The sequence below is a fragment of the Miniopterus natalensis genome, chromosome 14, assembly GCF_054644295.1.
Source record: "Miniopterus natalensis isolate mMinNat1 chromosome 14, mMinNat1.hap1, whole genome shotgun sequence".
In the NCBI taxonomy this organism is placed as follows: Eukaryota; Metazoa; Chordata; class Mammalia; order Chiroptera; family Miniopteridae; genus Miniopterus; species Miniopterus natalensis.
The window spans coordinates 53,842,851-53,869,547 of record NC_142094.1 but is presented as its reverse complement, the minus strand read 5'-3'; the positions used below and the strand labels follow the sequence as shown (position 1 = coordinate 53,869,547).

The 26,697-nt window shown below is 39.7% G+C and overlaps 2 protein-coding genes across 4 annotated transcripts in view; one reads left to right on the top strand and one right to left on the bottom strand.

Annotated features, from left to right (window-relative positions):
• The first annotated feature begins 111 nt into the window (after positions 1-111).
• Positions 112-22,903, top strand: MCMBP (minichromosome maintenance complex binding protein). Of its 2 annotated transcripts, none has more exons than XM_087823991.1 (16): positions 112-213; positions 5,289-5,374; positions 6,196-6,336; positions 6,460-6,501; positions 8,632-8,733; positions 9,961-10,105; positions 11,290-11,441; positions 12,801-12,901; positions 13,364-13,536; positions 13,901-14,024; positions 15,247-15,364; positions 16,581-16,746; positions 17,556-17,689; positions 18,594-18,758; positions 21,364-21,452; positions 22,018-22,903. In XM_087823991.1, the coding sequence occupies exons 1-16, from the start codon at positions 156-158 to the stop codon at positions 22,142-22,144; spliced, it is 1,923 nt and encodes a 640-aa protein (XP_087680117.1). In that variant the 5' UTR covers positions 112-155; the 3' UTR covers positions 22,145-22,903. The 2 variants fall into 2 exon arrangements, with proteins under 2 accessions (XP_087680117.1, XP_087680116.1); XM_087823990.1 differs by having other exon boundaries at positions 13,364-13,542.
• The window catches only part of INPP5F (inositol polyphosphate-5-phosphatase F), a 59,212-nt gene continuing 54,953 nt past the window's right edge, over positions 22,439-26,697 (bottom strand). The window contains exon 20 of one of the 2 annotated variants that reach the window (XM_087823988.1): positions 22,439-26,697. In XM_087823988.1, coding sequence (XP_087680114.1) covers positions 25,542-26,697 — 1,156 coding nt within the window. In that variant the 3' untranslated portion in view covers positions 22,439-25,541. The other variant, XM_087823989.1, reaches the window with a different exon arrangement.

Here is a 26,697-nt window from a genome sequence, read left to right as displayed (position 1 = left end):
CCCGTCGCCTGCAGCGCCTGGGCCGCCGCTGTCGCGGCCGCCGTTCCCCGAGGCCCGGCGGCCGGCGCCGCCAGTGTCGCCCTGCGTGGGAGGGCGCGGGCGAGGAGCGGCCGAGCCCCGAGGAGGAGCCGCGGCGCGGGACGCCGGTCGGCGAGATGCCGTGTGGGGAGGACTGGCTCAGCCACCCGCTCGGGATCGTGCAGGGCTTCTTCGGTGAGTGGCGGCGCCGGGGGCGGGTCGGGCGGGCGGCCGAGTTGGCCGAGCCGGGGGCCGGGCCCCACGCGGGGCTGCCTCGGGGGCTCGTGCGGCCCAGGCGGACCGCCGGGCCTGCGCCGCCGGCGTCGAGACGGCCCCTTCGGAGCCGGGCCGCAGGTGCCTCCCACCTGCCGGATTCGGGAGCCGCGAGCGGCCGAGGTGACGCCGCGAGGGGCGGGCGGCCGGCCGTGATTGCCGGCGGCGCTCCCCTGCCTGGCGGCGCCGGGGCCCGAGCCCGCGGGCGGCCGGGCTCGGAGAGGTGCCCGAGCCTTCGGGAGGACCCGCCGCGACGGGGCGAAGGAGCAGCACTTTGCCTTTGGGGAGCCTGCAGGATATTTCAAAACTTCCGGTGCGCCGGAGCGCCGGCTCGCTCGCGGCAGAAGTTGGCACTAACTCCTCGTACACACATCCTCCCTTTTCCAGATAAGATTGAGTGTAACCGCTTAGTTCTTCTGTTGGGGTGACTCTAAAGGCTGCCGGACACACACCTCGTCTGTGCCAGACCGACCCAGAAATGCCGAGAACAAATGAATTCCGACCTAGAGAGAGCTTAGAATGCTGCAGACAAGCTCAGTGCATTTTAGTTGCAATTGTTGTTGTTAATGCTACTTTTCTGCCAAGGGTACAGGCAGGAAGATACAGGCTTGTTTACGGTCACCTGGGCATTTGACGCCTCCCTTAGTTAGGAGCGGAGGCGAACTCAACCAGAAATCACCGCGTTGGACCCGCAGACCTGACTGGTCTGGAAGGAACTTTGAGCCGTAGAGTGGCCTTCGCTCATTTAAAGCAGATTGGTGAGAGCTAAGCCCACTAAGAAGCTAAATAGTCCCCAGGAGCCAAAACTGATGGTGTGAAGTGTATGTATTCCTTGTGGGGAGGGATTCAGCAACTCTATAATTTTCCCTGTAGTTTGAACTAGTTTAGTTATGTGGTTTCCCAGGCTGAAACTAGAAGCAGCAAATTAGAAGAAATCTCGGCTAGACATGCCGGTGGTAGCCAGTGAACACGGACAGCCTGGTGAAGAAGAAATGAAAAACTATGTGTGTGTGTGTATATATATTTAAAACCAGCCCCCTCCCAAATCATTATATATCCATCAGGGGTACTTTGAGGAAGGGGCACATATCCCTCCACTGAATCCTAGTAATTGATGTTCCTAGTGAGTACTGGACCCATAATTGATGTCCAAAATAATAGCCCCCAAATGTGGAGTGAAGGCTAAATTGCACAGTTGGTTTATCAAGGTGCAGACTCATACTTTGTAGAAAAAATCCTTCAAAAGTATAAACTTTTGGTGCTTAATGGGTGAAGTTCCAGTTACTGATCTTTAGAAAATTTATTTATGAGGAGTACCCAATACCCTAGTTGTGTTGGAAAAATGAGATGATTTTATATTTGATAGAGATTTGAATGTATTTGTGTCAGATTTTGTCTCCTAAGTGTATGAGCCTAAGGGGCATATCTCACCATGGTACCGAAAAGGTATAATGGATATAAAATACAGGCTTTACAGTAGTTTGAAAATTTTGTGAATTGTGGGGACCTAGACCTTGATGTGTTGCATCCCTTCCCCGAATGTCTTGTTCCCATATAGGTTGTGTCTTACAGAGAAGAAACTAATACTGTCTTGTAGTCATGATTTTTTTGTAGAAGCTGTTCTGAAGTATAGTATATATTTTTTGCTGTATTTTCCTGTCACTGAATATATTGAATACCTTTATAATAACAGCATTAGGGTTTGTTTGTGTGAGAAGTATGTCAGGTGTAAAACTTCTAGACTCTTTCTGGTTTAGTAGGAAATTGTTTTAAATTGGTTTTCCCCCCAGATAGAAAAGTAATACATGTCTGTTGTAGTTTATGAGGCCTTTCTTGGTTGCACCCCTGCCTAGCTCTCAGACCGTTTCACGACATCACCCCTCATATTGAACCCTCTTTCAGTTCTTTCACTTTGAACCTTGCCTCTAGGCCTTCTGCATTAGCTGCTTCCTTTGCCTGTTCCCCCCTTCCCATCCCACTTCTGTTTTTCTGACTAAATCTTACTCTTCCTTTGGGAACCTAAGGTCAGTATTCCTGCTACGGATTACTCTAGGATCCTATGTGTCCTGGAAATTACCATGTAAAGTTCGTTGTTGAAATTTTTACTTGTTTCTTGGGTTCCTTTGCTGGATTTTGACTCTGAAGAGTCTTGGCCTCTATCTGCCTTATTCACCAGTATATCCTCATTGCCTAGAAATAAACCTTGTGCTTGGTAACATTTATTGAACAGAGGCAGTGGGGAAAGACTGGTTAACCAATCAGAAATGATATAAATCGGTATGGTTTCTGGACCACAAATCTCAAACTTAGGATAGTCCTGGCAGACCTTATATTCAGAGAATTTGTGAGCATCCTAATTATTCTTGGCTCAGATAAGAAACTTTGAAATTCTGTGAATTTTATCTGCCATGTTACAATTGTTCATATGTAGAGTTTTTTCTGCAGGCCTTCATAAAATGCCTTTAATGTTTCAGTTCCAGTTTCTAAAAGATTTTATATACAGGACATTTTGAGGTCCAAGGCTTAAATTAAGATTTAGGAATGCTTTAGTTCAGCAGATTTCTGTTGGGCTCTATTATATGCATAATGCTAATGAGTCAGTCCCCCAGTGATTGTTCATTTCAGGCCCCATACCAAATTGCTTTCCTTAAGCAGAGGCAGGAATCTTAAATTTTAAAAGTTTTGTACACTTCTTTTTCTTTTAATAATTTTTTATTTAAAAGAAATTTTCTTTACTTGAATTGATTAAAAATTTGAATTAATAAATGCTTTTTTATTGTCACCATGAATGATTCTAAACAGACAATTCACCCTCTTTTGTCTGTTCCCGTCTTGTTTTTCTCCTACCATCCCACCCTTGGTAGGCCACTGAAAAAGAGTAATTTGTTACAAGGCTGTAGAATCCAAAGGCAGGGAGGGTGGCTTGGTATCCAGAGAGACTGCTGCGTGGATCAGGAACTGGAAAGCTAGCAGGCATCCAAGCAACTTTATCTCTACTGCACACAGCTCCCAAATTCACTTGTTCTTAATTTCAACCTATACTAACTAGTTAGCACCTTCCGTTTAATCCCAAATTCCAGGGTTGGAGAAACTGATTGGCCCAGCGTGGAGTCAAGTTCCCCCCACACTAGTCATCTGTGGCCAGAACCCCGTTCTGTTATGTAGGCAGCCGTGTTTACTGAGGCCCACGCCTCCCCACCGGGCAAAGTTCTCAGCGAACAGTGGCTTGGGCAGCTGTCGCCAAAGGCATAAAGGTGTATATATGCATTTTAACTCATTAAATAATGACTTGCACTTGATTACAAAAAAACATAATGGTATTAAATGAAGAGTAAAAGTATGCTCTTCCCGTACCGAGGTACCCACTTGTAGTTTTTTTTGCTTTCAGTTCTTTTTTTCTTTGCAAATTTTTTCATTGAGATGTAATTTATAATCACCATTTTAAAATGTAAATGCGTTGGTTTTTAATATATTCACAATGGTGTGCAACCATCATCACTATCATTTAGATCACCCCAAAAGAAACCTTATACCATGAGACCAGGGTTTCACAGTGAGTTCTTACACATACACCAAAGACACAATGCATACAAAAACTTGATAAGTTGGGCGTCATCAAAATTAAAAACTTTTGTTCTGCCAAAGATATTTTTTAGGAGAATGAAGAGACAAACTATAAACTGGGAGAGCATTTTTTGAAAATCATATATCTCATAAAGAACTTGTATCCAGTTATATTAAAACCCCCCACAATGATCATTAAACAACCCAATTTTAAAAAGGAGCAAAAGATTTAAATAGAGACTTTACCAGTTCAGTATTGTTTTCCACTAGGGAAATGCAGATTTAAACCATGATGAGCTATTATGCACCTATTAGAACAACTACAATTTAAAAAAAAAGTGACAATACCAATATCCTCGTACTGGCAAGGATACAAACAGCTGGATTCTTATACCTTGCTGGTGGGAATGCAAAATGGTACAGCTACTCTGGAAAACAGAATCATCATCACACATTTACCATGCACTCAACTGTCCTAGTGTTAGGTTTTTACCTAGAGAAATGAAGGCTTATGTTCACACAGAAACCTATATGCACATATTTGTAGTTGTTTTGTTCATAGTTATCAAAACCTGGTGACAATCTAAATGTCCTTCAATAGGTGATTGGAGAAAATTATGGTTCAACTTTACAGTGGTATACTATTTAGCAGTCAAAATAAGTGAACTATTGATATGCCCCTGGCCTTAGAGAGTCACTAGGACTTGTGTGATTCAGTGTATAGTTGTACACATGGCTAAGATTTGTTACAGCGGCATAGTGAGGATACATAGCTGGGAAAAGACACAGATGGAGTCTGGAAGAATCCCTCATGGGAGAGTTCATAGATTGGAAGACTCAGTATTGTTAAGATATCAGTTCTCCTTAAGTTAAGCTGTAGACTCAGTGTAACTCTAATGAGAATTTCAGCAGGCCTTGCATAGAAGTTAACAAATTGGTTCTCAAAGTTACGTAGAAATGTTGAGTGTTAGAATAAGACAGCTTGAAGAACTTAGCTACCTGATTTTAAGACTTACTGTCAAACTGTAGTGATCAAGACAGCATGGTATTCCTATAAGGACAGACAAATGGACCAGGTGTTCTTTGGGCTAGTCATGTGACTTTTTGGAAAATTGATTCCAAAACTTAAAAATACAACAACCCCTGCTCTTCATTTCAGTTTGTAAAGAAATATTTTCAGAGAGCATTGTGCTGTGTTTACAAAGGATACTTGAGGTGCTGCTTTGTCTGGGTGCCCCCTTCATTCTGTGGGTGTTCTCAGGACAGAATGGCTTCGGAGGAACTGCAGGAGGTTGGCATGCCCTGGTGCGTCGCAGCCAGCTTGCGGGGTGGGGTGGAGGAGGGCGGTTTCTTGTCTTGAATGTGTCACTCACCGCAGCAGTCTATTATTGTATAGTGTACCTTGACCTTTGAAAAGTATATTTGTCTTTCAGCCCAAAATGGAGTTAATCCTGACTGGGAGAAGAAAGTAGTTGAATATTTTAAGGAAAAGCTGAAGGAAAATAGTGCTCCTAAATGGGTAAGTTTATTGCTCTTTGTGGGAGGAGGGGGTTGGGTTGACTTCCAGTTTCTCTCAGTAGAATTGTAATCCACATATAATTAAAAAAATATATAAACTAATGTGTACTGCCTTCTGTCTTAAGTGCTGTAAGTGCATATGTATTAAAAGATTTTGGTCTCTTTTACAACTGAAATTTAAATTCAAGCAATTAAATGTTTCTGTATTGGGGCCTCTAGGTGGCAGTAACTGACTGTTACTTTCTAAGACAAAAAAATTGGTAGTTGTGAGAGCTTTATTACATAAGAATGGGCATGTACTAGTCTTTTTTTTTTTTTTAATTAATTTTATTGATATTTAAAGAGGGAGGGGGGAGAGACAGACAGAGGGAGAGAAACATCGATCAGTTGCCTCCTGCATGCACCCTAACTGGGACTCAAACTGGCAACCTGGGTATGTGTCCTGACCAGGAATCTAACCTGAAACCAGTTGGTGTACAGGATGATGGTGCTCCAACCGAGCCGCACCGGCCAGGGTGGCATGTACAAGTCTTAAAAGAAGAAAGAGCTCAATAAAGTAGATGCCTTTCTGCTACTTGAAAAGTGTTCAGAACGAAAAGCATTATTTTAATTATAGTCAAATGTCATTATACAAACTGGGAAAAACTCAGAAGTACTTTTGTCCTGCAGTTCTGTTATATTAACTACTGAGAGCATTGGCTGCCTGAGGGGCTGATTTTTGTGCCTGTGTTGTGGTTTGGGTCTAGAGATAGAGTCTGTGTGTAGATGAGCTTAATGTTTTGTAGACACGCTACCTGATTGACATGTTCGTTTTCCTTTGAGGTACCATCATTAAATGAGGTTCCCCTTCATTATTTGAAACCTAACAGTTTTGTGAAGTTTCGCTGCATGATTCAGGATATGTTTGACCCTGAGTTTTACATGGGAGTTTATGAAACGGTGAACCGAAACACAAAAGCACGTGTATGTATGGCTTTTTATCATGGAACTTTCCGTTTATAATTAGTGTTTTTTATGGTGGTTTTGAATTAAGGTTTTGAATTAAATTTACTGCTATAATACTGTTTTCCTTTGTTTGGGTCATAGGTTCTTCATTTTGGAAAATACAGAGATGTAGCAGAATGTGGGGTATGTATTTTTTTAAGATCTATAAAACATTTTTAATAAGGATTTTTTCCTAAGCAGAGAATTTATTACTTTCTTTTGGTTGATCTTAAATTTATCTTGTTTATAAATAAGTTCTAAGAAGTCATGTGAAATGCTTTTGTCCTTATGTTATTCTCTGTTATATTTTTGGTTTTCTAAAAATCTCTTAGAAGGTGGAATGTTATAAATGATAAAACTAATTTATTTCTTTTCCCAGTAACTATGTACTTGGTTAAAAAATTACAGGCTATGATAAATTTTTTAAGAAGTGGAAGTGGAAGATTAACTTGGGGCTCAGCACTTGCTTAATTAAACTTGATCAAGTTCTGTCCCTTTTTCCTGGGAGGAAGAAGGTTTTTAATAAACTTACCCTCTCTGGTAAAGGAAGCAGTAGGTGCTTTCTTACATGTCAGTAATGGGAGAGGCAAGAAGGCAGAGTACTGGGTATGATTACAGTTGTGAAAGGGACAGTCTTGAGGTAGAAGCTTACCACAAGAGTGAACACAGTAGGTCTGCATTTTTAAAAAATGCGTTTCTGCTCATGAACAACATGCAAAATTTAACTGCCCTCAGAAACCTATTCGACATACCTGGCATTGTAACTGGGGGAAGTTGACAATTTATTTCTAGTTTAATAATTAAAAAAATCAGCGTGTCAAAATAAGCATATTAATCAAAAAGTCTCCCATATTCTGCTCTTTCTGTGTTTTTCATCTGGTCCTATTGAAGCACAGACAGTAACTGTCAATTTTTGGAAAGAAAACAAGAGTCACAGGTGGGGATTGAGTAGGCAGGTGTGCTTAGGCAGGGCCTCAGAAAGGTGGGACCTCAGTCTGGGTCTAATTCTGTGCTTTGCAGATCCATGCTTTTAGTTGAATCAGGTTTTCTAGGGCTTTTTTCATCTGGGAGTCTGACTGCTATTTACTCAAACCTCAGGAAATTGGTTTATAGAGTCTGATCCTAGCCCATTCAATCACAGTTGTTGTTCCTCATTGAATAAAGTGTTCTAGTTGAGTGACCCAACGTGGACAAAAGGACAACCCTAATTTGGAAGGTGGCCGAAAAGATTTTGTTAAGCAAAAATGTAACTTCCTACAATTTAGAGAAATGGACTCATGAAAAATGAATTTGTTTCATCTTACACATGATGACCTTTAGATGTATTGCCAAGTCTGACGAATCAACTTTTAAATGCTTGCCACATCCCTTTGTTTAAGGAGCCCTAAGTCTCATATTAGGCTAATATTTGAATATTTTATGTACCATTTTTTCTGGTACATAGTAATACAGTATCACTGTAGCACAGTCATCTCAGCATCTGGAAATAGGAAAATAAAATAGGTGTGACTGTCCATCTGTGAGACCACCTAAGGCAAACACAGTTTGTGTCATGTGGCTAAAGAGTCATTCATAGAAGTACCATACCAGGAAAGAGGACTTCAGGCCTGGAAAGAAAGAAGACAGAAAACCCAGCTTACACATATTATCTCAGGCTCAAACCTGATGTCTTTTGAGTCATCTCTTTTCCCCTACAATATGGAGTATACATCTTTCTTACTTTTAAGAGGCTCTTTTTGTACTATAAAATAATGTATTAACGTAATTTTTGAATGTTACAGTCCTTTACCTCTTAGCACTTTTCTAAGCATACATGAAACACAGAATGTGCTTTTTTGAGGAATAATAGCTGAGTCTTGGATATCATCTCAGAGCTACCTCATAATGAGTATTTCACTAAATTCCTTTTTATAGGCTGATTCTGATACATTTCCTATGAAAGATGTGGGGTTACCAGGTGCTTTGTCTTTGAAAGAAATAAAGCACCGTGTTTGTTTATTAAAAGGATTTAATTTTGTAAGGTAGGGTGCTGTGCATTATGGATTTGAGGGAAGGTAGTACATTTATTATTGCATGTGAAATGATTTTATGTCCGTTTTGTTTTTAAAAATGATAGTTTAGATTTAGTAGCTGCTTGTTAATTCAGTTAACTCAATGTGAAATATGTACGCTGGTTTTATAAATAACATGAAAATGTAGTTGCTAATTTTTTTAAAATTATGCTTTTCTTAATAAAATTTTAAAAATACTTTTTTTGTGTATATGTCATCACAGCCTCAACAAGAAGTTGATTTAAACTCTCCACGAACTACCACTTTGGAAAGACAGACTTTCTATTGTGTTCCAGTGCCTGGGGAATCTGTGTGGGTGAAAGAAATATCCTTTATCTGAACTTACTTATGTATTAAGTGGTCCCTGATTATTTTAATTGAAAAGACCATAATTTAGGTAGCTTGGGAAAAAACACGGCTATAAAACAGTCTAAGTGTTCATCACTGAGAAATGATAAAATTGTGGTACATTCCTATAGTGAAGTACTGTTAAAAAGGTTAAGGTAGACTTAAGTATATTGAAAAGGAGATTACAATGATAAGTAAAATTTTAAATTACAACTAATTCTAATTTTTTAAGGCGATTGTGGAAACATCCTCATCTTTTATTTTCTTATTTAATTTTTTTAGTAATATTTTTTAGGCATAGTTGACATATGCTGAAATGCATAGATTTAATGTAAGAGTATACGTCAGTGTTTTTATACCCCAGTCAAAGTGAAGAACTTGTGCCAGAAAGTTCCCGTGTACCTTTTTCTAGTCCCCACTCCCCTCCCTTGCGGCCGCTGTCCTGATTTTTCGCCATAGCTTCATTTTACCTATTCTTGAATGTCGAGGCCTGGCTTTGGGATTTGTGAAGGTGGGTTTGGAGCGGCCCTTGCTGTATGGGACATAGTTCTCACTTATGGGATGTGCTATTTCTGGGTCTCACCTCAGTGCCCAGGATGTTCAGTGGGGTCCAGTTCTAAGTGTTGTACAACTTCCAGAACCTCCATTTAGCTCCTGACCAACCAGCACCTGTTCTCCGCTAGGCCTCAAAGAATCTTGCCTTGTGCATCCACCATTTTATATTCGGCCAAAGACCCCAATGGAACCTGCACAGATTTCTGGGTCCTGCAGGGGAACTCCTTCCCCTCTAGTACCGGTCTGCAGATTCTAGTTGCTTCAGCAGCCCTGAACTATGTGCTGTGTTTTCTCTCCCTTCTCTTTTGTTGTAATTTAGAAAATGCCCCCAAGAGGGAGTTGGGGATAAAGTGGAGTTTACCCGGTATATCACTCCTCATTCAAGGGTCATAACCTTCTGCTCCCTGTTGTCTGATTGAAAATAGCTGCTTGAAAATAGCTGCTTCGTGTCTTTGCAGCAGCTGTAAGGGGCATAGATCAAGCTATTAGCCTCTTGTGACCAGAACTGGAAGTCTAGGCTTTTTTAAAAAAAATACAATTTTGTTTTAAGCAAATTGACAAATGCTTACTCTTTTATTAGTCATATAATTAGCATTACTTAGGATAGTCCTCAGTACATAGTGGTTTTTTTCTTAACCTTTTGTTTAACGCCTATGTTAATGCAAACCAAGCTCGAGTCAGCCCTTCAACATCTTACACTCCCAGCCGTCACAAGAGGAGCTACGAAGATGATGAAGACACGGACCTGCAGCCCAGTAAGCAGAAGGACCAGCATGCAGGTGCCAGACCAGCAGGTAGTGTGCGCTTGCAGGCTTTCTGTAGGCTTCTCGCTCACTCACTTTGTTTTCAGAGTGAATTGGTATCTAATACAGCTCTAGATTAGGAGTGGGCAATGATTTACAACCTTGCTTTCACGGTTATCAGATCTGTAGACAGTTTTGAGTTTTTACAGTGCTCTGGTCAGACTGCAGTTAGGCATCACGTAGTGCGAAGTGGCTGCTCTGCTCTCAGTTTTTAAGGGCCTCAAGTGATTAGCTGAAAAAAGGTCTTTTTCTTTATATTCATTTTTATCTCTGCTCAAGTAATATGGAAACATAGTGGTTTATCTTTAAAGTAATTTATTTATATCCGAAAACATTATTAGTTTCTTTCAGAATAGTGGTGCTTTTGTTTAATTTAGTAAGACTGAAAATGTCAGGAAATTGTGATGAATGCACACCTCTCTCCTGCCTCTGCTCCCTCTCCCCCAAGTCATTAACCCCTGGTAACCACTAATCTGTTCTCCTTCTCTGTAATTTTGTCATTTCAAGAATGTTCTATAAATGGAATCTTACAGTATGTAAACTCTGTGGATTGACATTTTTCATTCAGCAAAATTCCCTTGAGATCCATCCAAGTTGTTTTGCATGTCAGCAGTTCATTTCTTTTTATTGCCAAGCAATGTCCTTTGGTATGGCAGGTGACATATTGATTCTAATTAGTTAGGATCCCTAAACTGATTTCACGGCTGGAGGCTCTTTTAATCATCTTTGTATCCCCAACCACTAGTCTAATTCCTGGTACATGGTGGATATTAATAAATATTTGGTAAGTGAATTTAGTGCTATGTGGTTTTATTCTGCTTATAAGTAGAAACTGTGTGTTCTACTAGGGTGGTTCTGTTGCCAGTAGACCATGTACTCTTTAGGTCAGAGATGTCAGAGAAACCATGTTAAATAGTAACTTTTAAAAGTACACTGGAAATTTGATGGAATATTTTGCCATTTTATTGTAGGAGAAACAGTGATTACGTTTTCCACGTCATAATAATCTTTGCTCTCTTTATAAGTCAGACAAGGGCCTTGCCTAGTATGTTATTTCCTTAAAAATGGTAAGAAGTTTGTAAGCTTAGGAGCATCATTTATATCAAACTTGAAAGGCTCTTGATCTGCAGAAGGCCTTAGAAATGACTGAGTACAGTGTTCTCTTTTGAATTTAGGGAGTGTTGGTGGTCTTCAGTGGTGTGGCGAGCCAAAACGTCTAGAAACTGAAGCTTCTACTGGACAACAACTGAACTCCCTGAACCTCTCTTCTCCTTTTGACCTGAACTTCCCACTGCCAGGAGAGAAGGGCCCTGCATGCCTTGTGAAGGTAAACCTTTCACAGACCTGACATTGATATAGACGTGGTCTGTCTCAGAAGTTAAAATGGAAATCTCTTAGCATTTGTGTTAGTTTCTTGTTGCTTTTGTAACAGATCACCACCAACTTGGTGGCTTAAAAGAACAAAAATGTATTTTCAGGCGTTAGGTGGGAACTTAACAGACTTGACATGGGTCTTCCTGGGGTAAAATCAAGGTGTCAGCGGGGCTGCATTCCTTTCTCAAGGCTCTAGGGGAGACTTTTTTTTTTTTGGTTGGTTGGTTTTTGCCTTTTACTATTTCTAGAGGTCACATCTCCCTCTGACCATAGTAGGAAAGATTCTCCAACTTTAAGGGCTTATGTGATCAGATTAAGTCCACCCAGATAATCCAGGGTAATTTTCATCTCATCGTCCTTAATTTATGCAGGTCACTTTTGCTTATAAAATACCATCTTTGCAGGTCAGGGATTAGGATGTGGACATCTTTGGGAGGTCCATTTTTCCATCTACCATAGCATTTTAAAGAATACTTCAGTCACAGAAATTCATGTCTATTTCCTTTCTATATTATGTCTAACTTTCTAATATCTACTTTATTTTCACCACTCTTCCTTTTCTTACCCAAATCCATTTCTCACTTGTATTTAAAATAGAAGAAAAATACATTAATAGTTCTTTTATTTTGCTTATCTTCCTTTTTCAGTCCTGATAGGTTAACAAGTGATACACGTTTCAGAAATGATCGTTTGAGAATTTCCATGTTTGTTTGTTTTGGTTTTTTAACTTTTAACTTTAATGACACTTTACTTACGTCACACAAGGACCAGAATTCCAGTATTTTTCCTGCCATACTTATATTGGGTCTCACCAGTAGGAGGCTTGACAGTTATTAAAGGCCATCATGATACACAGCTTTGAGAGCTTGTTTTTTCTAGTGAAAAACCTCCTGGCCAGTCTGCTTTTGTTCATCCTCTTAACATTGCACGGTTTGCAGATAAGTCCAAAGCTAAAAACCCTGTTTCCCTCCTTTAGGTGTGGTGATAGGCTTTGAGATGATGCGTGTTTCTGGTTGTGGTTGTCCACCATCCTTTGGGGAAAGCCCTTCCTTTGTAATGTGCTGCAGTGACAACAGGCAGGCTGGGATTCGGGGTCCTGCGTTAGCTGTTAACTTCCTTGCTACTAGAAGAATGCCTTCAGGCGAGCACTTCACTGCTCTTGGTCTCAATTTATGAAGTAAAGGAGTTGCTTTATGGTTCATGTCCTGATCTACAGGACTCTACGATGTTATTACTTTCCTTAAGACTAATATCTTACGCTTTTTGGTGTTATTTAGTCCTAATAACATGATGTCATGTGGTCTCTTATTAGGTCTATGAGGACTGGGATTGTTTCAAAGTTAATGATGTTCTTGAGTTATATGGCATACTCTCCGTGGATCCTGTGCTAAGTATACTGAATAATGATGAAAGGTGAGTCTTTTTGTTCCTTTTTTTTAAAATAATTAACAATTAGCAGGATAGAGATGAATGGATTTTCCACATGCTTGAATAATGGGTACCTGATGGCTTTTGAGAAAAAGACTCATGTTTTTGAGACCTTCTGGGACATTTGATGTTCCAGCTGATAGCTCAAGAAAGAGTATCTGTTTTGAAATAATCTAATGAGTAGACTTACTGTATCCCATGTAGTACAGTGACGCACACTGAGTACAGACATTACTTTTCTTGAATGGAATAAATACGTTATAGCACCGTGTCATCCATCCAGCCTGAGCTCTGTGAGGTCACCAGTGAGGAGCCATTTTCTGTTCTTTAAGATGTACAGGTAGAACTGTTCTTGGCTTGAATTCTCATTTTTTTCAGAGATGTACATTATTTTTGCATCTCTGTTCCTGTTGTGCCTATGAATTCAAGCGCTGTCCCTCTCCGCAGGGATGCCTCTTCGCTCCTGGACCCGATGGAGTGCGCAGACACAGCCGAAGAACAGAGAGTGCACAGCCCTCCTGCATCATTAGTGCCAAGAATTCATGTGGTTTTAGCCCAGAAGCTGCAGCACATCAATCCGTTATTGCCAGCTTGCCTTAATAAAGAGGAGAGCAAAACCTGTAAGTGTAAGTGCTAAAGCCTCGTGACTCAGAGACTGTTGTCCCCAATGTGTGTCAGGAGTTGCCTGTGACGTGTGCTCACGGTGGAAGTCAGTCAGGTCCTCACTCATCAGAATAATCACTGTTTCTTTGCCCTGTTATCTTTTAGGTTAATTTGCTTCGTTAAAATGGGGGGGGGGGGCGGGGGTTAAAAGTACACAAGCTGTCTTATTTTGGGGATTGGCACCACTTACTGACCGATCTTGACAAGTCGTTGCTAGTCGTCTGCTGGCTTTAGGGCTTTTTCCCACAGAGTTATCTCTCTAACCTGACCCTAGAGGAGCCGGTGTGTTTACTCTGAGTCTGCTCTTCCTCCCTCCTCTAGGTGTTTCAGCCTTCATGTCCGAATTGTCTCCCGTCAGAGCAGAGCTGCTTGGGTTCCTCACTCATGCCCTTTTGGGAGATAGCTTGGCTGCTGAATACCTTATATTACATCTCATCTCCACAGTGTAAGTGCTGTGTTCCTGGTGGGATAAGGCCACTGGTGCTTTGTTGAAGGGGGAAGAGCAGGAAGGATTCTGAGGTTGCCATCAAGTGGTATGTGTGTGTTCAGTGTAACAAGTGTTAGACCAAATCAAAGACCAGGTCCTTTTCCCACCTTTTCTCAGTTTCACATTGAGCATTTTGATGGCCTCTTTAAATTTAGGGGCCAGAATCAGATAAAGGACCTGGCTGTTGAGTAAAATGAACTGTGTTATCCTCTTTGCATTCTGAATTCTCTGCTTATACATCCCAAGGCTCTTTGCCTAACAGCGAGGTCTGCTGTGTGCACATGTAATTTATGTGTGGACATGAGCACTCCTTTCTTTCCTTTCACTCTAGTTCTATGTTCTCTGATTTTAAAAGTAATGTGTGGCTTCAACAAGTTCCAAGAACATAAAGAAGAAAATAGAGATCATCTGTGATCTCACCACTTAAAGATCATCTCAGCTAACACATTTTGGTGCATGTTCGTGTCATTTAGTTTACATATATATATACATTTCTACAGATCTCAGTTATAGTCTAAACTCAGATCCATACCTTGCTCTTACCATTTAATATCTAGTAAACTGTCTTTTTTTCCTTTCTGTGTGTGGTGTTCTCTTTTTGAGTTAATTGGATACCACCGTCAGGTTATGTGTGTTCAGTCACAGCCATTAATTATTTCTTGATGAACTTTTTAATGACTGTACAGTATTTCATTATAGACAGTTGTACTGTTTCCCTAAATGTTACCTTTTCCTACCTTTTCTCTGTTCTGAACCACACTGCAGTAGATATCTTTGTACCGTAGGTCTTTGTTCGACTAGGATTTGACAGTAATAGAGAATGGCTGCGAGCAGACTCTGGAACCAACCACCTGTGCTCAAAACCTAACTCTCCTACTCCCTGGAGACTTTGTGAGCTCAGCCCTGTCACCTAAAAGATACTAGTACCTGTAAAACAAAGATACTAGTACCTACCTCAGAGTGTTTGGGGATTAGATGAGAAAGCTTTCAAGCACTCAGAACAGGGCCTTGCATGGTCAGCACTCATAGAAGTATTAGCTGTTAGTTTTATTGCCATTCTGATAAATAAAACAACTTCAGAGTAACCTATTTTTAGCGATACTATTAGCTCATTTTCCCATGTTTGCTTTTTGATGGAAATCACCTGAGTATCTTATTGGTTGATATCTGTTTTTTCTAGATATACAAGAAGAGACGTTCTTCCACTAGGAAAATTTACAGTTAACTTGAGTGGTTGCCCGCGGAATAGTACCTTCACAGAGCACTTATATCGAATTATTCAGCATCTCGTTCCAGCAGTAAGAGCAATATAAATTTATGTATTACAAATCTGAGCACACTTGAAAAATCCATCTAAATGTCTTTCATTCAGCCCAGATGTTTAACTTTGAGATTCTAGTAGATGTCTTTATAAGGAAACAAAGCCTGCCAACCTCCATAATTTAAAATATACTTGCCCCTAAACATTTCACTTTTGTTGCCTTAGCAGAAATTCTGTAAATGTTAATAGTGAACCCAATTACAGCTACTCTCAAAATTATACTCTTAGTTGATACAAGCCTACTTGTGTAATTTGGTATCCTTTGTGTGCATCTGAACACTTGCCTCTTTAGTATCTTGTGTAGTTTTCACAATAGATTGAGTATGAGTAACCTGCTTATGTGGAGCTGGACCCTGCTCATAGCCATCTTTTGTTTCCACAGACTCTGCTTCTTTACAGGTGGTTTGCTTGTGTCTGTAATGTGGCCTCCCTCTCCCATTTTCTTTTATTTCAACAAAGCCAAAGTACGAAAGTCCTCTCCATTTTGAAAATGATACCTTACCTCTTTCTTGACACCCTTCTCCCGCACGCCAGCTTTCACCGCCACCACCGTACTGCCGTTTAGGCTAGAGAGGGAGAAGAGCAGAGTGGAGTGCACAGCAGGGTGCGGGGGGTTGGGAGTGGTGGGCTTGGGGAGCTGGGAGGAGGTGCGGATGGTTTTGACATATTTTACTGTTAAGACTGGCTGAGGAGGCGGCATGCAGCCCGGTGGAACGAGTAATGAGACCTGCAGTGCCTGGCTGTAGCTCAGTGTGCTCTGCTTCTTGGTTTTTCTTGAAACGGTTCGTTCAAGAATCTGCAGTGGTCTATGAATGACTGTGACTTAAATTCAGGGAGCATGGAGGAAAGTTAGGCTTTTCTCTCCCCATCTTGATTAGTAAATAAACATTTTCTGTTTTGTTACCCTGTGGTAGGTTAAAGAACTTAAGCTTCTGGATATTTGTTTCTGGTTCACTGGGAAAATAAATTTATCTTCAAGAATATTGAACAAGACAGTTGAGAATCAAGCAGCTCATAATGAAAGTCTCATTTAGGAAATAGATACTGTTTTTGCTTAAAAGAGCTCAAGAAACCATGAGACTACTCTCTCGGGAATTGACAAGTTCTTCCATATAAAACATATAACCCCAAGTATGTGTTTTCTTAAGACAGGAAACTTAGTTCCTTGCTCACTGAAGAATTTCTCTTTGTAGTCTTTCCGTCTACAGATGACTATAGAGAACATGAACCATTTGAAATTCATTCCCCACAAAGACTATACAGCCAATCGCTTGGTCAGTGGGCTGCTCCAGCTGCCCAGCAACACTTCTCTCGTAATCGATGAAACTCTCCTGGAGCAAGGCCAGCTCGACACTGCAGGTATGTACGTGGATGTTTCCCCAGCATTTCTAACCCGTTAAAGCCAGAGCTGGTAGTGACTTCTAAGGAGTAACTAAGCAGAGAGAGATTCGCATTTCAGAAATATTTAAGGTAAGGGCTTGCCATCTGAATTTAATTAAGACACATAGTATAAATTGTGTATATCAGTTGTGTTTTGTACAATTTTATGAAAGTAGTGCAATGATAGAACAAGTAGTGAAAACAAGGCTGAAAAGAAGTTTCGTCTTTAGTTATGTTACCTAAAAAAAAAAGTGTAGAAAAGATGTAATAAAACTTTTACTGCCCAGTATGAAATTTAAAATTTCATTTCACAGAATCTCTGGGGGAAAAAGTTTAGTAGATCAGATGGTTTGAACTAACCTCTTTATGGAACATTGTAAGATCAGAAGAAAGTAGATAGCTTTAGCTGTGCTCAAATGAGAATTAAGACACTGCTAGTGATAAGTTCAAGAGGAAAAGGTGGAATTAAAAGCAATGTAGAAGTGCGTAGGAAATCAAAACCATATCCCTGTGGGTAGCAGTTCTACCATGTTGTTTTAGCCCTCTTGAACATACCGCATAGAAAGTAATACTTAATTGGGAACCTATTTTTTGCCTAATTGCTTACCAGATGCTAGGTATTAGATACGGTGTGGGAAATATTACCTAATGAACACTTAGCTTAGTAAATTGGACATATACTGTTTTAAAGCAGTAGGAACCTCATGTCTTATACTCAGTGTCAGCAAAACTATTTGTTTAGGTGATTAAAATCAAAGGACTAAAAAATTATTTTCTTGCTTTTCTAGGTGTTCATAATGTGACAGCCCTGAGCAACCTAATAACTTGGCAGAAAGTGGATTATGATTTCAGTTACCACCAGATGGAATTCCCCTGCAATATTAATGTTTTGATTACTTCGGAGGGAAGATCACTCCTACCGGTATGAGGAGTCATTTTTTAATGGAGGGAGGTTATATTGGAAAGATATATTTTTGTTTTGTCTCTCAGCTACTGCTAATTACTAAGTTAAACTTGTTTCAGAATTGCAGCTGCTGATTATTAATGAGGGAATTATTTTATTCCTGCCTTGGGATGAAAACTTTAAATCTATGAAGAATCGGGTATCAGCAAATCACAAGACAGGCAGAGAGCTGTTGGCGGCAGTAACTCCCACATCTAGGCATAGAAAGTAGAAACTATCAGTAACTTGCCTGATTAATTTCCACACCTTTGTTCTTATTGCCTCTGTCCCATTGTTTTCTGCCAGTTTTATGTGAGAAATATTTCAGAGTTCCTTTTAAAGTGTCCCTAGTCCACCTGATAATTATTTTTATGCTTTATGGTGAAATGCCCTGGTAAGTCATCAGTGACTGACAGAGCTGGCAGAACTCTTAATGATGAGAAATATGCTGTCAGAAGGCATCCGGTTTCTCTGTTAATAGTGTTCAGTTGCGACTTAGGAGAAAACTTCCTGTGAGTGAGGAGGAAAGCCCGTTGGTAAGTTATCTGGGGGAAATGTGATTAAAATGTAGACTACAATTTCCATGATTAAGGAAACATCTAAGCATTTTAATTAGCTGCTTTTTAGAGGCTGGCTACCTTATTATATGTTTGTTGATACTGTTGGGGAAACATAAGTAACCAAGAAAAGGCTAACTTTTGTAAGTATTATCGAGGTACTATAATATAGTGTGAATAAATTAATGTTAAAAAATGACCTCCCCCCAATAATAAATGGTATTTTTAATTCCCTTAGGGGCTGGTGGAGATAATGCATCCATCCTCCTGAAATTTTAGATTAATTTCAGAACTTGGAAAGTACTATGTACTATTTCTCTTTTCAGGCAGACTGCCAGATCCACTTACAACCACAGCTAATTCCACCGAACATGGAGGAGTACATGAACAGCCTTCTCTCAGCAGTGCTGCCTTCTGTGCTAAATAAATTCCGCATTTATCTGACCCTTTTGAGATTCCTGGATTATAGCATATCTGATGAAATAACCAAGGTATGTTTGGGTTAAAATAAAGGATCTCCCTGTGTTGAATTGGAGTATTTAATCAATTTACATTTATTGTAATTACTGATAAGGTAATCTTGCCATTTTTCTATATGTCATGTCTTTTTTGTTCCTCTATTCCTTTGTTATTGTCTTTTGTTTGTAATAGATATTTCTAGTTTACAATTTTAATTTCCATGTCTTTTACAAGTTGTTTTTTTTCTTAGTAGTTGCCCTGGGGGCTACAGTTGACTACAAAAACTTTGCTCCTTTCCAATTTCATTCTTTTTTCTTTTGTGCTTTATTGTCATACAGATTACATCTTTATACATTGTATGTCCATCAACATTTATAATAATTGCTTTATACAGTTATCTTTAAATCAGAGGGAAAAAAGTTACAAAGAAAAAGACATTTATACTGCTTTTTATGTTTACCCATGTGGTTCCCTTTACCAGTAATCTTAATGTGGATTCGAGCTACTTTGCAGTGTTCTTTTGTTTCAGCTTGAAGAACTCTTGTAGGGCAGATTGACATGTGACAAATTCATTAACATTTGGCTTATCTGGAAATGTCTTGATTTCTCCTTCATTTTTTAAGACTAGTTTTTGCTGGACACAGAATTCTTGATTTTGTGGGCTTTTTCTCGACACTTTTGAGTTATTTACAAAGCACTGTGTTCTCCAAGAATGTCCTCCAATGTCTTCTGGCCTCTGTGGTTTCTGATGAGATGATTCTTTGTACACGAGTAATTTTTCTCTTGTTCTTTCAAGATTCTCTCTTTGGCTTTTGACAGTTTAACTGATTTATCTAGGTGGGGATCACTTTTGAGTTTTCCCACGTAGAGTTCAGCTTCTTAGATGTGCAGATTAATGCACATTTTGGGGAAGTTTTCAAGAAATTTGATAAATTTGGAGACTGTTTAACTTTTTTTTCTGCCCCTTTTCTGTCTTTCCCTCTGGCATTCTTTTATATGTATGTTGACACTCTTAATGGTGTTCCACAAGTCTTTGAGGCTCTGTTCATATTTCCTCATGAAGCTTTCTGTTCCAAAGACTGGATAATCTCAGTTGCCCTAACTGCAAGTTTGCCGATTCTTCTGCTTGTTCAAATCTGCTGTTGTGCCTTTCTAGTGAAATTTTAATTTGTTATATTTTTCAACTTCAGAATTTCTGTTTGCTTTAAAGTAATTTCTATCGATATTTTCTATTTGGCAAGATATCATTCTCATGTTTTCTTTGTTATTTTATACGTGGTTTCCTGTATTTTGAATATATTTTAAATGGCTGATTTAAAGTCTTTGTCTAGTAGGTCCAGTGTTTCGGTTTCTTCAAGGACAGTTTCTATTGACTTCTTTTTGTCCAATGAATGGGGTTACACATTCTTGTTTCTTTGTATGTCTAATTTTTGTGTTGAAAAGCAGGTATTTTAAATAATATGATGTGGCAACTCTGCCAACAGATTCCCCCATCCCCTAGGGTTTGTTGTTGTATAATTTTCTGAATTTTAGTTCAAGTTCATGTTCTTGTGGGCACTGAAGTCTCTGCTCTCTTAGCTTAGTAGTCACTCAGTGATTGGATAGAATGTCTCCCAGTCTAGGCCAAGGGGCCATGTATCCATGTTGGGGCAAGCCTTCAACACTCAGCCATGCAGTTTACAGCTCTACCCTAGTCTTCCTTCACTTTCTGCCTGTACAGAGCTTCAAGGTTACTCAGAGGTGAGAGCTTAGGTCCTGCTCAGATCTGAGTATGCACACAGGTCTGTGCATGTATGTGGCCTTCTAAATTCCTAGGAATTTATTTATATAGACACATCACACACACAGGGACATCTCATTCCCTATTTTTCCTTTTAAGGGTACCAGTTAGCCAGTTCCTCAGGCAGCTAAGCTGGTCCATAATTGCTCCTCATGGTTTTTTTAAATAAATGACCTGGGGAAGATGCAGTTCACACTGGGCAAGCTCCAAGTCAGATTAAAGACAGTTTTGCAAATGGGTTCTTCCAGGGAACCACCAGATAGTCAAATAATGACAATTCTCTTTCAATGGTGCTTTGAAAGCTCTACCCCACTATCCTCTCTCAGTGGTTGCCAGGCTGTCCAGTTCCAGGGCAGCTTGGGAGGTGGGGTGGGGTGGGGAACGGGGCGAGTTAAGATTCCTCAAAGCTGTGTTCTTACCGCATTTCCTGAGTACGTGCTTCTCAGGTGGTTGCAAGCATCTGGTGAATTTCCAGTTCTTATGATGCTGACTCGGATCCTTTTTTCTAGTGTTCTTACTCCCGCTAATGGACAGACTTTTCAGAGCCCTTACTCTGCCATTTCACTGACATCACGCTTCCGTGTGTGACGGCAGCGGGTTTGCTGTGCACGTTGCTCACGTTTGCCTGGTCCTCCCTCGTTTCGTTGCTTTGGGACGCCCTCAGTAGCAGCACTGCGCGCATTAAGTTTGGTTCTCAACCCTTTTACCCACGTTGCCTCATTTGTCTAAGAAGCAGGGCTGACTTTTTCATTTTTACATCGGCCAAGGGACCGTGTTACTTTCCTTTTCCCTATTAAATGCAAATGTCACTTCCTCCTAAGGAATGGTTTTAAAGTCCGTTTACTCTTTTGATAAAGGCAGTGGAAGACGACTTTGTGGAAATGCGTAAGAATGACCCTCAGAGCATCACTGCTGATGATCTCCACCAGTTGCTCGTTGTGGCTCGGTGAGTAGTGCGTGTCTGTAATTGCTTAAAGGGAGCCATGAATAAGGCCCCCTACTTAGTAATAACTGGTGCAGATTTTTAAAAATAGAAATGAACTTTTCCCATTTTCTTGTTTAAATATCATTATTGATTTCAGAGAGAGGAAGGGAGAGAAACATCAGTATTGTGTCATTGATCGGCTGCCTCCTGCATGCCCCCGACTGGGGACTGAGCCCGCAACTGGGGCATGTGCCCCCACTGGGAATAGAACTGTAACCTCCTGGATCCTAGGCCAACGCTCAACTGCTGAGCTACACCATCCGGGCGAACTTTTTCCTTTTAAACCACCTTGTGAAGTGGCTCATTGAAGTGAACTTGTTTGGCCACGATCACGTCAGTGGAACTGGGCATGCGTGCTTCCCGTGCTCTAAGCCTCAAAGTGAGCTGACCTCCAGCTTTGCCCAAAGGGTTCCTTTGTAGAAACCTGACTTGGCTCTTGACTTCTTTGTGGGCCTACTGCAGGTCTTGTCTCCTAAACCAGCATTCCCAGGTCTAGACTTAAGTTTGTTTCTATTTCTCAAACTAGGTTTCTGTCTCTCAGTGCTGGTCAGACAACACTGTCGAGGGAGCGATGGCTCAGAGCCAAGCAGCTAGAGTCTTTGAGAAGAACCAGGCTTCAACAGCAGAAATGCGTGAACGGAAATGAACTGTAAACACCGGATATCTATGAAAGAGTAATGGGCAGATCACAGCCACGTTATTGTAAAATTCAAATATCATTTATACCACATTGTTTTGTAGATAATTTGTATCAAAAACCAATGACTTTTCCTGAAATCAAGCCTGGTAACATCTGAAGTTTATATAATATTCAGTAAGGGCTTTTACCTTACTGATTTTATGGAGCTTTTGGAGTTTGTTTTATAATTATATAAATTAGTAACAATGTACAAAAATGTATTTGATATTAAAAGTTTAATATTAAGATAATGTTGCTGCTTATACCATTTCCTTAGCTTCAGCTAAGTTATAGGCCAGACTCTGTTGAAATGCTAGCATCAACTTCATTTGAAGAAAACTGTTGCAATTCCAAAGTCAGGAATTCTTCACTTGAGACTTTTATGTCTTTCCAATTAACAGTGGGTCTGAATGTGTCTAGTGGTCAGATGTTTGGAAAATACTACTACAGAATTTCATATGATTTTTCAAACATTTGACCACAGAGGCTTTTTTCTATTTAACAGTTGTTAACCTGCAAAACTAGTCTTTAATGTGGCAGTGGTTCCCATACTTTTGGAGTTCATGGACCAGTAATATTTCCCAAAATTTTGGGTTGGACAAGGTTGCCAATTTATTTTGCCAAGTTATTGGAAGGAAATCACTGTATTATCACCGTTATTTTTTTCATAAGAGGACACTCTCAGAACAAGATAGTCCTTTAAGTGGAATAAATGTAGCTTTTTGAAAAAATACTCCATTGTCCTTATTTTCTCATTTCACCCCAGCTGCATTTGGGAACCACTGTTTCTTGGCATTCACTTAAGGACATCCTGATGTATGAAGCTGTTTTGCCCAAATATGAAGAGAGCAAAATAATTAACTTTTAAAAAATGACTTCTTTAGAATAAAGGTTTTTAATTCTTTTACTAATGTCATTTAGTTGCTTTGATGATTATATTAGATTTTGAACTTTATTAGATCAACTAAACTATTAGATCAATTATCTGCTAATTCAGAGCACCCTGATAAAACTGGAAGTAGGTTTCCCCCCAGACCAATTAGTTTTAACAAGTTTTTAAGTGAACAAAAGTATCATTATTCCTAGCTAGAAAACAAGTTAATGCAGTATAGGATAATTGTGGCACCCAGAATGTTTGGAAAAGTTAGAACGTTACTTAAGCTATCAGTGGTTGTATATAAAAATGAGTTTCTTTCAGTTGGTAACTTACCTAGTTGGAAACAGAGCTCAGTTAAGTGATTCCTTAAATTCCACCCCGCAGGCCTAAACTGACATTGCTAACCAAGCAAACAGGGTCAGCCTTGAAAATCAAGGAATTTATTATGCCTAGCAAACTGAAGTGAAAATTACTAGTTTTAACTTTTCCTAAACGCAAATGTTTTTATAAACTAATGTAAATAATCTGTTTATATTTAGTATTCTAACTAGTTCTCATTTTTATAACTAACTGGTAGCCTAGACCTTTCTTAAACTTTTAGAAATGAAACTGCAACTGGATTTGTGGGAATAAAATTCAGCAGAGTAGAGTAGTTACTGTGTGTTTATTGTGCCAGTGGGAATCGTAATTTACAAGTGGCTTGGTGTTGCAGAGTAGTTCCCTTGAAAAGAAAACCCTCTTTCAAACTAAAACTCATCCCATGTGACCTGTGTGGAAGAGATGCTTTGACCTCTTAGTGGAAAACCATATAAGCAGGTGGTGCAGCATGGTGTCCTCAAACTCCAGGCCCACTTGAGTACGTAGGAAGAGAGCACTCTGGGCGTCAGAAACCCTTTTCTCGCTTGCTACACACATGGACATTCAAGTTGTCACCTAACATGGTGTTAATCCTATTTGAATCACCAGGAAACTGAACAAACATTACCCAAATTGGAACTATTTTTAGTTTTCAAAAATATTTTTGTAAATAATTTCTGTGGACCTTAAAACACATTTGATCACGTGACTTTGCTTATATTTTCTCGTGTTGTGGGACAGTTAATATTTTCAAGAAAAGTTGGTAAAGAAAAGGCTAAAACATTCATTTTCAATGTTTGGGTTTTAAATTTTGATGGTCTGCAATCCATTGCATCATTTTTAAAGTTAAAAGTCATGAAAACACTTCAGAAAAGTAAAATATTTGGAAAGGCTGGGACCAAGTGTTCAGTTATAGGAAACTTACCTTATGAATTCTTTCATCCAATTCAGAAACCAAACCCTCATCTTTAAAATGTTACTCAAGGAGTTCTCAGACATTATCACTTTGTTACAATGGTATTTTATTTTTAAACAGTCACAAGATTTGACACTTCACACACACGCACACACACACACACACACACAAAGATACCACTAATAAATAACAAGTGGAAATACTTATCAGAGTTACAGCAGACATCATGTTTAGCTGAGAATCACTTCAACAGAGTAAGGCTCTAAAGATACCAGACAAACGAATACTTGTTTGGAGTAAAGTGTGCAACTTTCTTAATGTATGGGCTTGAAGAGGCTGTTTCCTTGTCAGGGTTACGGTCATAAAACCAATTTCAGCACAACTGTGCTTCAGACTAAGTTTCAATCGTCGTAACCGTCTACACAAGATGTTAAGGAGTGCCCCCTACAAAAAGTTAAAACTTGAAGACTTCTTTCAAGAAGTAATATCCAGTAAATGTACAATCTTACCTGAAAATGGCAAAATTAATAGGTGCTGGTATTCACATCTGATGTCTCAGGTTTTACGACTGACATGTCTTAATGCTCCTAGACTTGCGTGTACAGGGTGGCAGAAAATTTTAAATTTGTTTAGATTATGGGGGGAAGTAGGATCAAATGGCCATACATTTCTCAACTATGCCAGTAACCCTCAATTCTTCATAGGGAATGGTTAAGACATCAAAATGAAGTTTTTTATATTCAAATACTTCATATTAGCAACAGTTTTAAAGTCACTAAAAACTAAATTTGTTTACCTTGTAGAGGTAATATACAGAAATGTACTGAACAAATTATAAAAAAATGCTAACCCCCTAAATGTATCCATGACCATCCTTTATGTGTCTACTTCATACACTCAACCACTCCCCCCACCCACCACCCACTCTAAAAAGGTTCAGGTTATTAGATCCCAAAGTAATCTATTCCTGAATTACGTTCAGAGAGATAAACAGCTCTGTAGTGTATAAGCTACTTAGGTCTACACATTCTAGAATGATGCACTTCTCTTGTCCTGACTCAAATTTGGAAATCTGCTCAAGTTCATACTCCTTTTAAAGCCTTTCCCAATATTAGAATTTATGATCCCTAAATTCAAAGTCAGTACAGGTTAAAATCGCCTAATATGTGAAACCTTTTTTTTGGATTAAGTAAAAGCCACAGGGTTCTTTGTGGCTAAAAACTAAATCTGAATTATTCGTGTCTGGCATTGTGTAAACATATTTTTAAGTTCGTTTTGCTGGACTTCATTAACCACTTCAGGTTCTGCAGGGCTCTTCTGAACCTTTGCCACGGCAAAGTTTATCCCCTGGGTTAACCCGGCTTGGGTTATATTAGCAACCTGGACCATGGAACTCCGAATCTTTGCGAAGGGGGAGACTGCTCTGCTGCTGCTCTCTGAAGGAGAAGGAGTTACATGAAGCCCTGTCTCAAGTTCAAGCGTGCTGGACCCAGAGCCGGGGGTCTTTTGAGATACAACCAAATGCACCGGTTCAACAGACAAAAGTGGTGGGCCCGTTGCAGAAAAAGACACATCTAATTGAGACGGTCGCGAAGGTGTCTGTTCCGTTGATTCAGATTGGGTTTCTTCATTAGAAACTTGATTGGTTGGCTGATTTCCTTCCTCACTAGCCTGCTGAGAAACAGATCTGGTTTCTGACAGTTGGGTCATTTTGTTTTGTGCATCTTGTACAAATCTGTGGCAGTAAATATCCACAGGCTTGGCAAAGCCAGTCAATATGTGTATATTATCAGCAGAAGGACTTTTTTTTAAAGGAGACTCACAGCCTTTTCCAAGCTCACTTCCATGAGCAGCAATAGTAACATCTGAAGGAGCACGAATGCTAATATCAGTGCTGCTAATAGACTGGGATCGACTGCCTAATCGAGGAGCTGAAGCAATAATACCACAACTAGGAAGAACATAGTCTACTGGCCCTACATTCTCTAAAGAACCAGCCAGCTGCCTGTCGTCATCAGACTTGGAATTTGTAAGGAATTCGTCGGAGGGGTATGAGTCATTATCTGAAGACATTTCACCATCAGACTCTGCCTGGACTTGATTATCCATCACACCTGTGTTTTCCATGGTTTCAAGACTACTATCTGATTTCCAAAGATTTACTTTTAAGTTTGGTTTTAGAAAATTAACTTTCATTTCAGGTTTTGCAAAGTTTCCTAGCCTTCGTAGATTGCCAATATTTACACTGGATTTGGTCTGTTTCACTTTTTGATTTAGAGATGAAAATTTGCTCATTAAAAAATTTTTTCCCTGGGCCAGAGAGCCTTGGTTTTGAGATCTGATGCCAATGATGTCTTCATGAGGTTTACTGCTCTTC

Excerpts from the sequence above, each read along its gene's own strand:
- MCMBP (XM_087823990.1), top strand. The coding sequence starts at position 156 with ATGCCGTGTGGGGAGGACTGGCTCAGCCACCCGCTCGGGATCGTGCAG. Across the intron at positions 6,337-6,459 it reads ACCGAAACACAAAAGCACGT|GTTCTTCATTTTGGAAAATA; the intron begins GTATGTATGGCT and ends TTTGGGTCATAG. Across the intron at positions 13,543-13,900 it reads GGAGAGCAAAACCTGTAAGT|GTGTTTCAGCCTTCATGTCC; the intron begins GTAAGTGCTAAA and ends TCCCTCCTCTAG.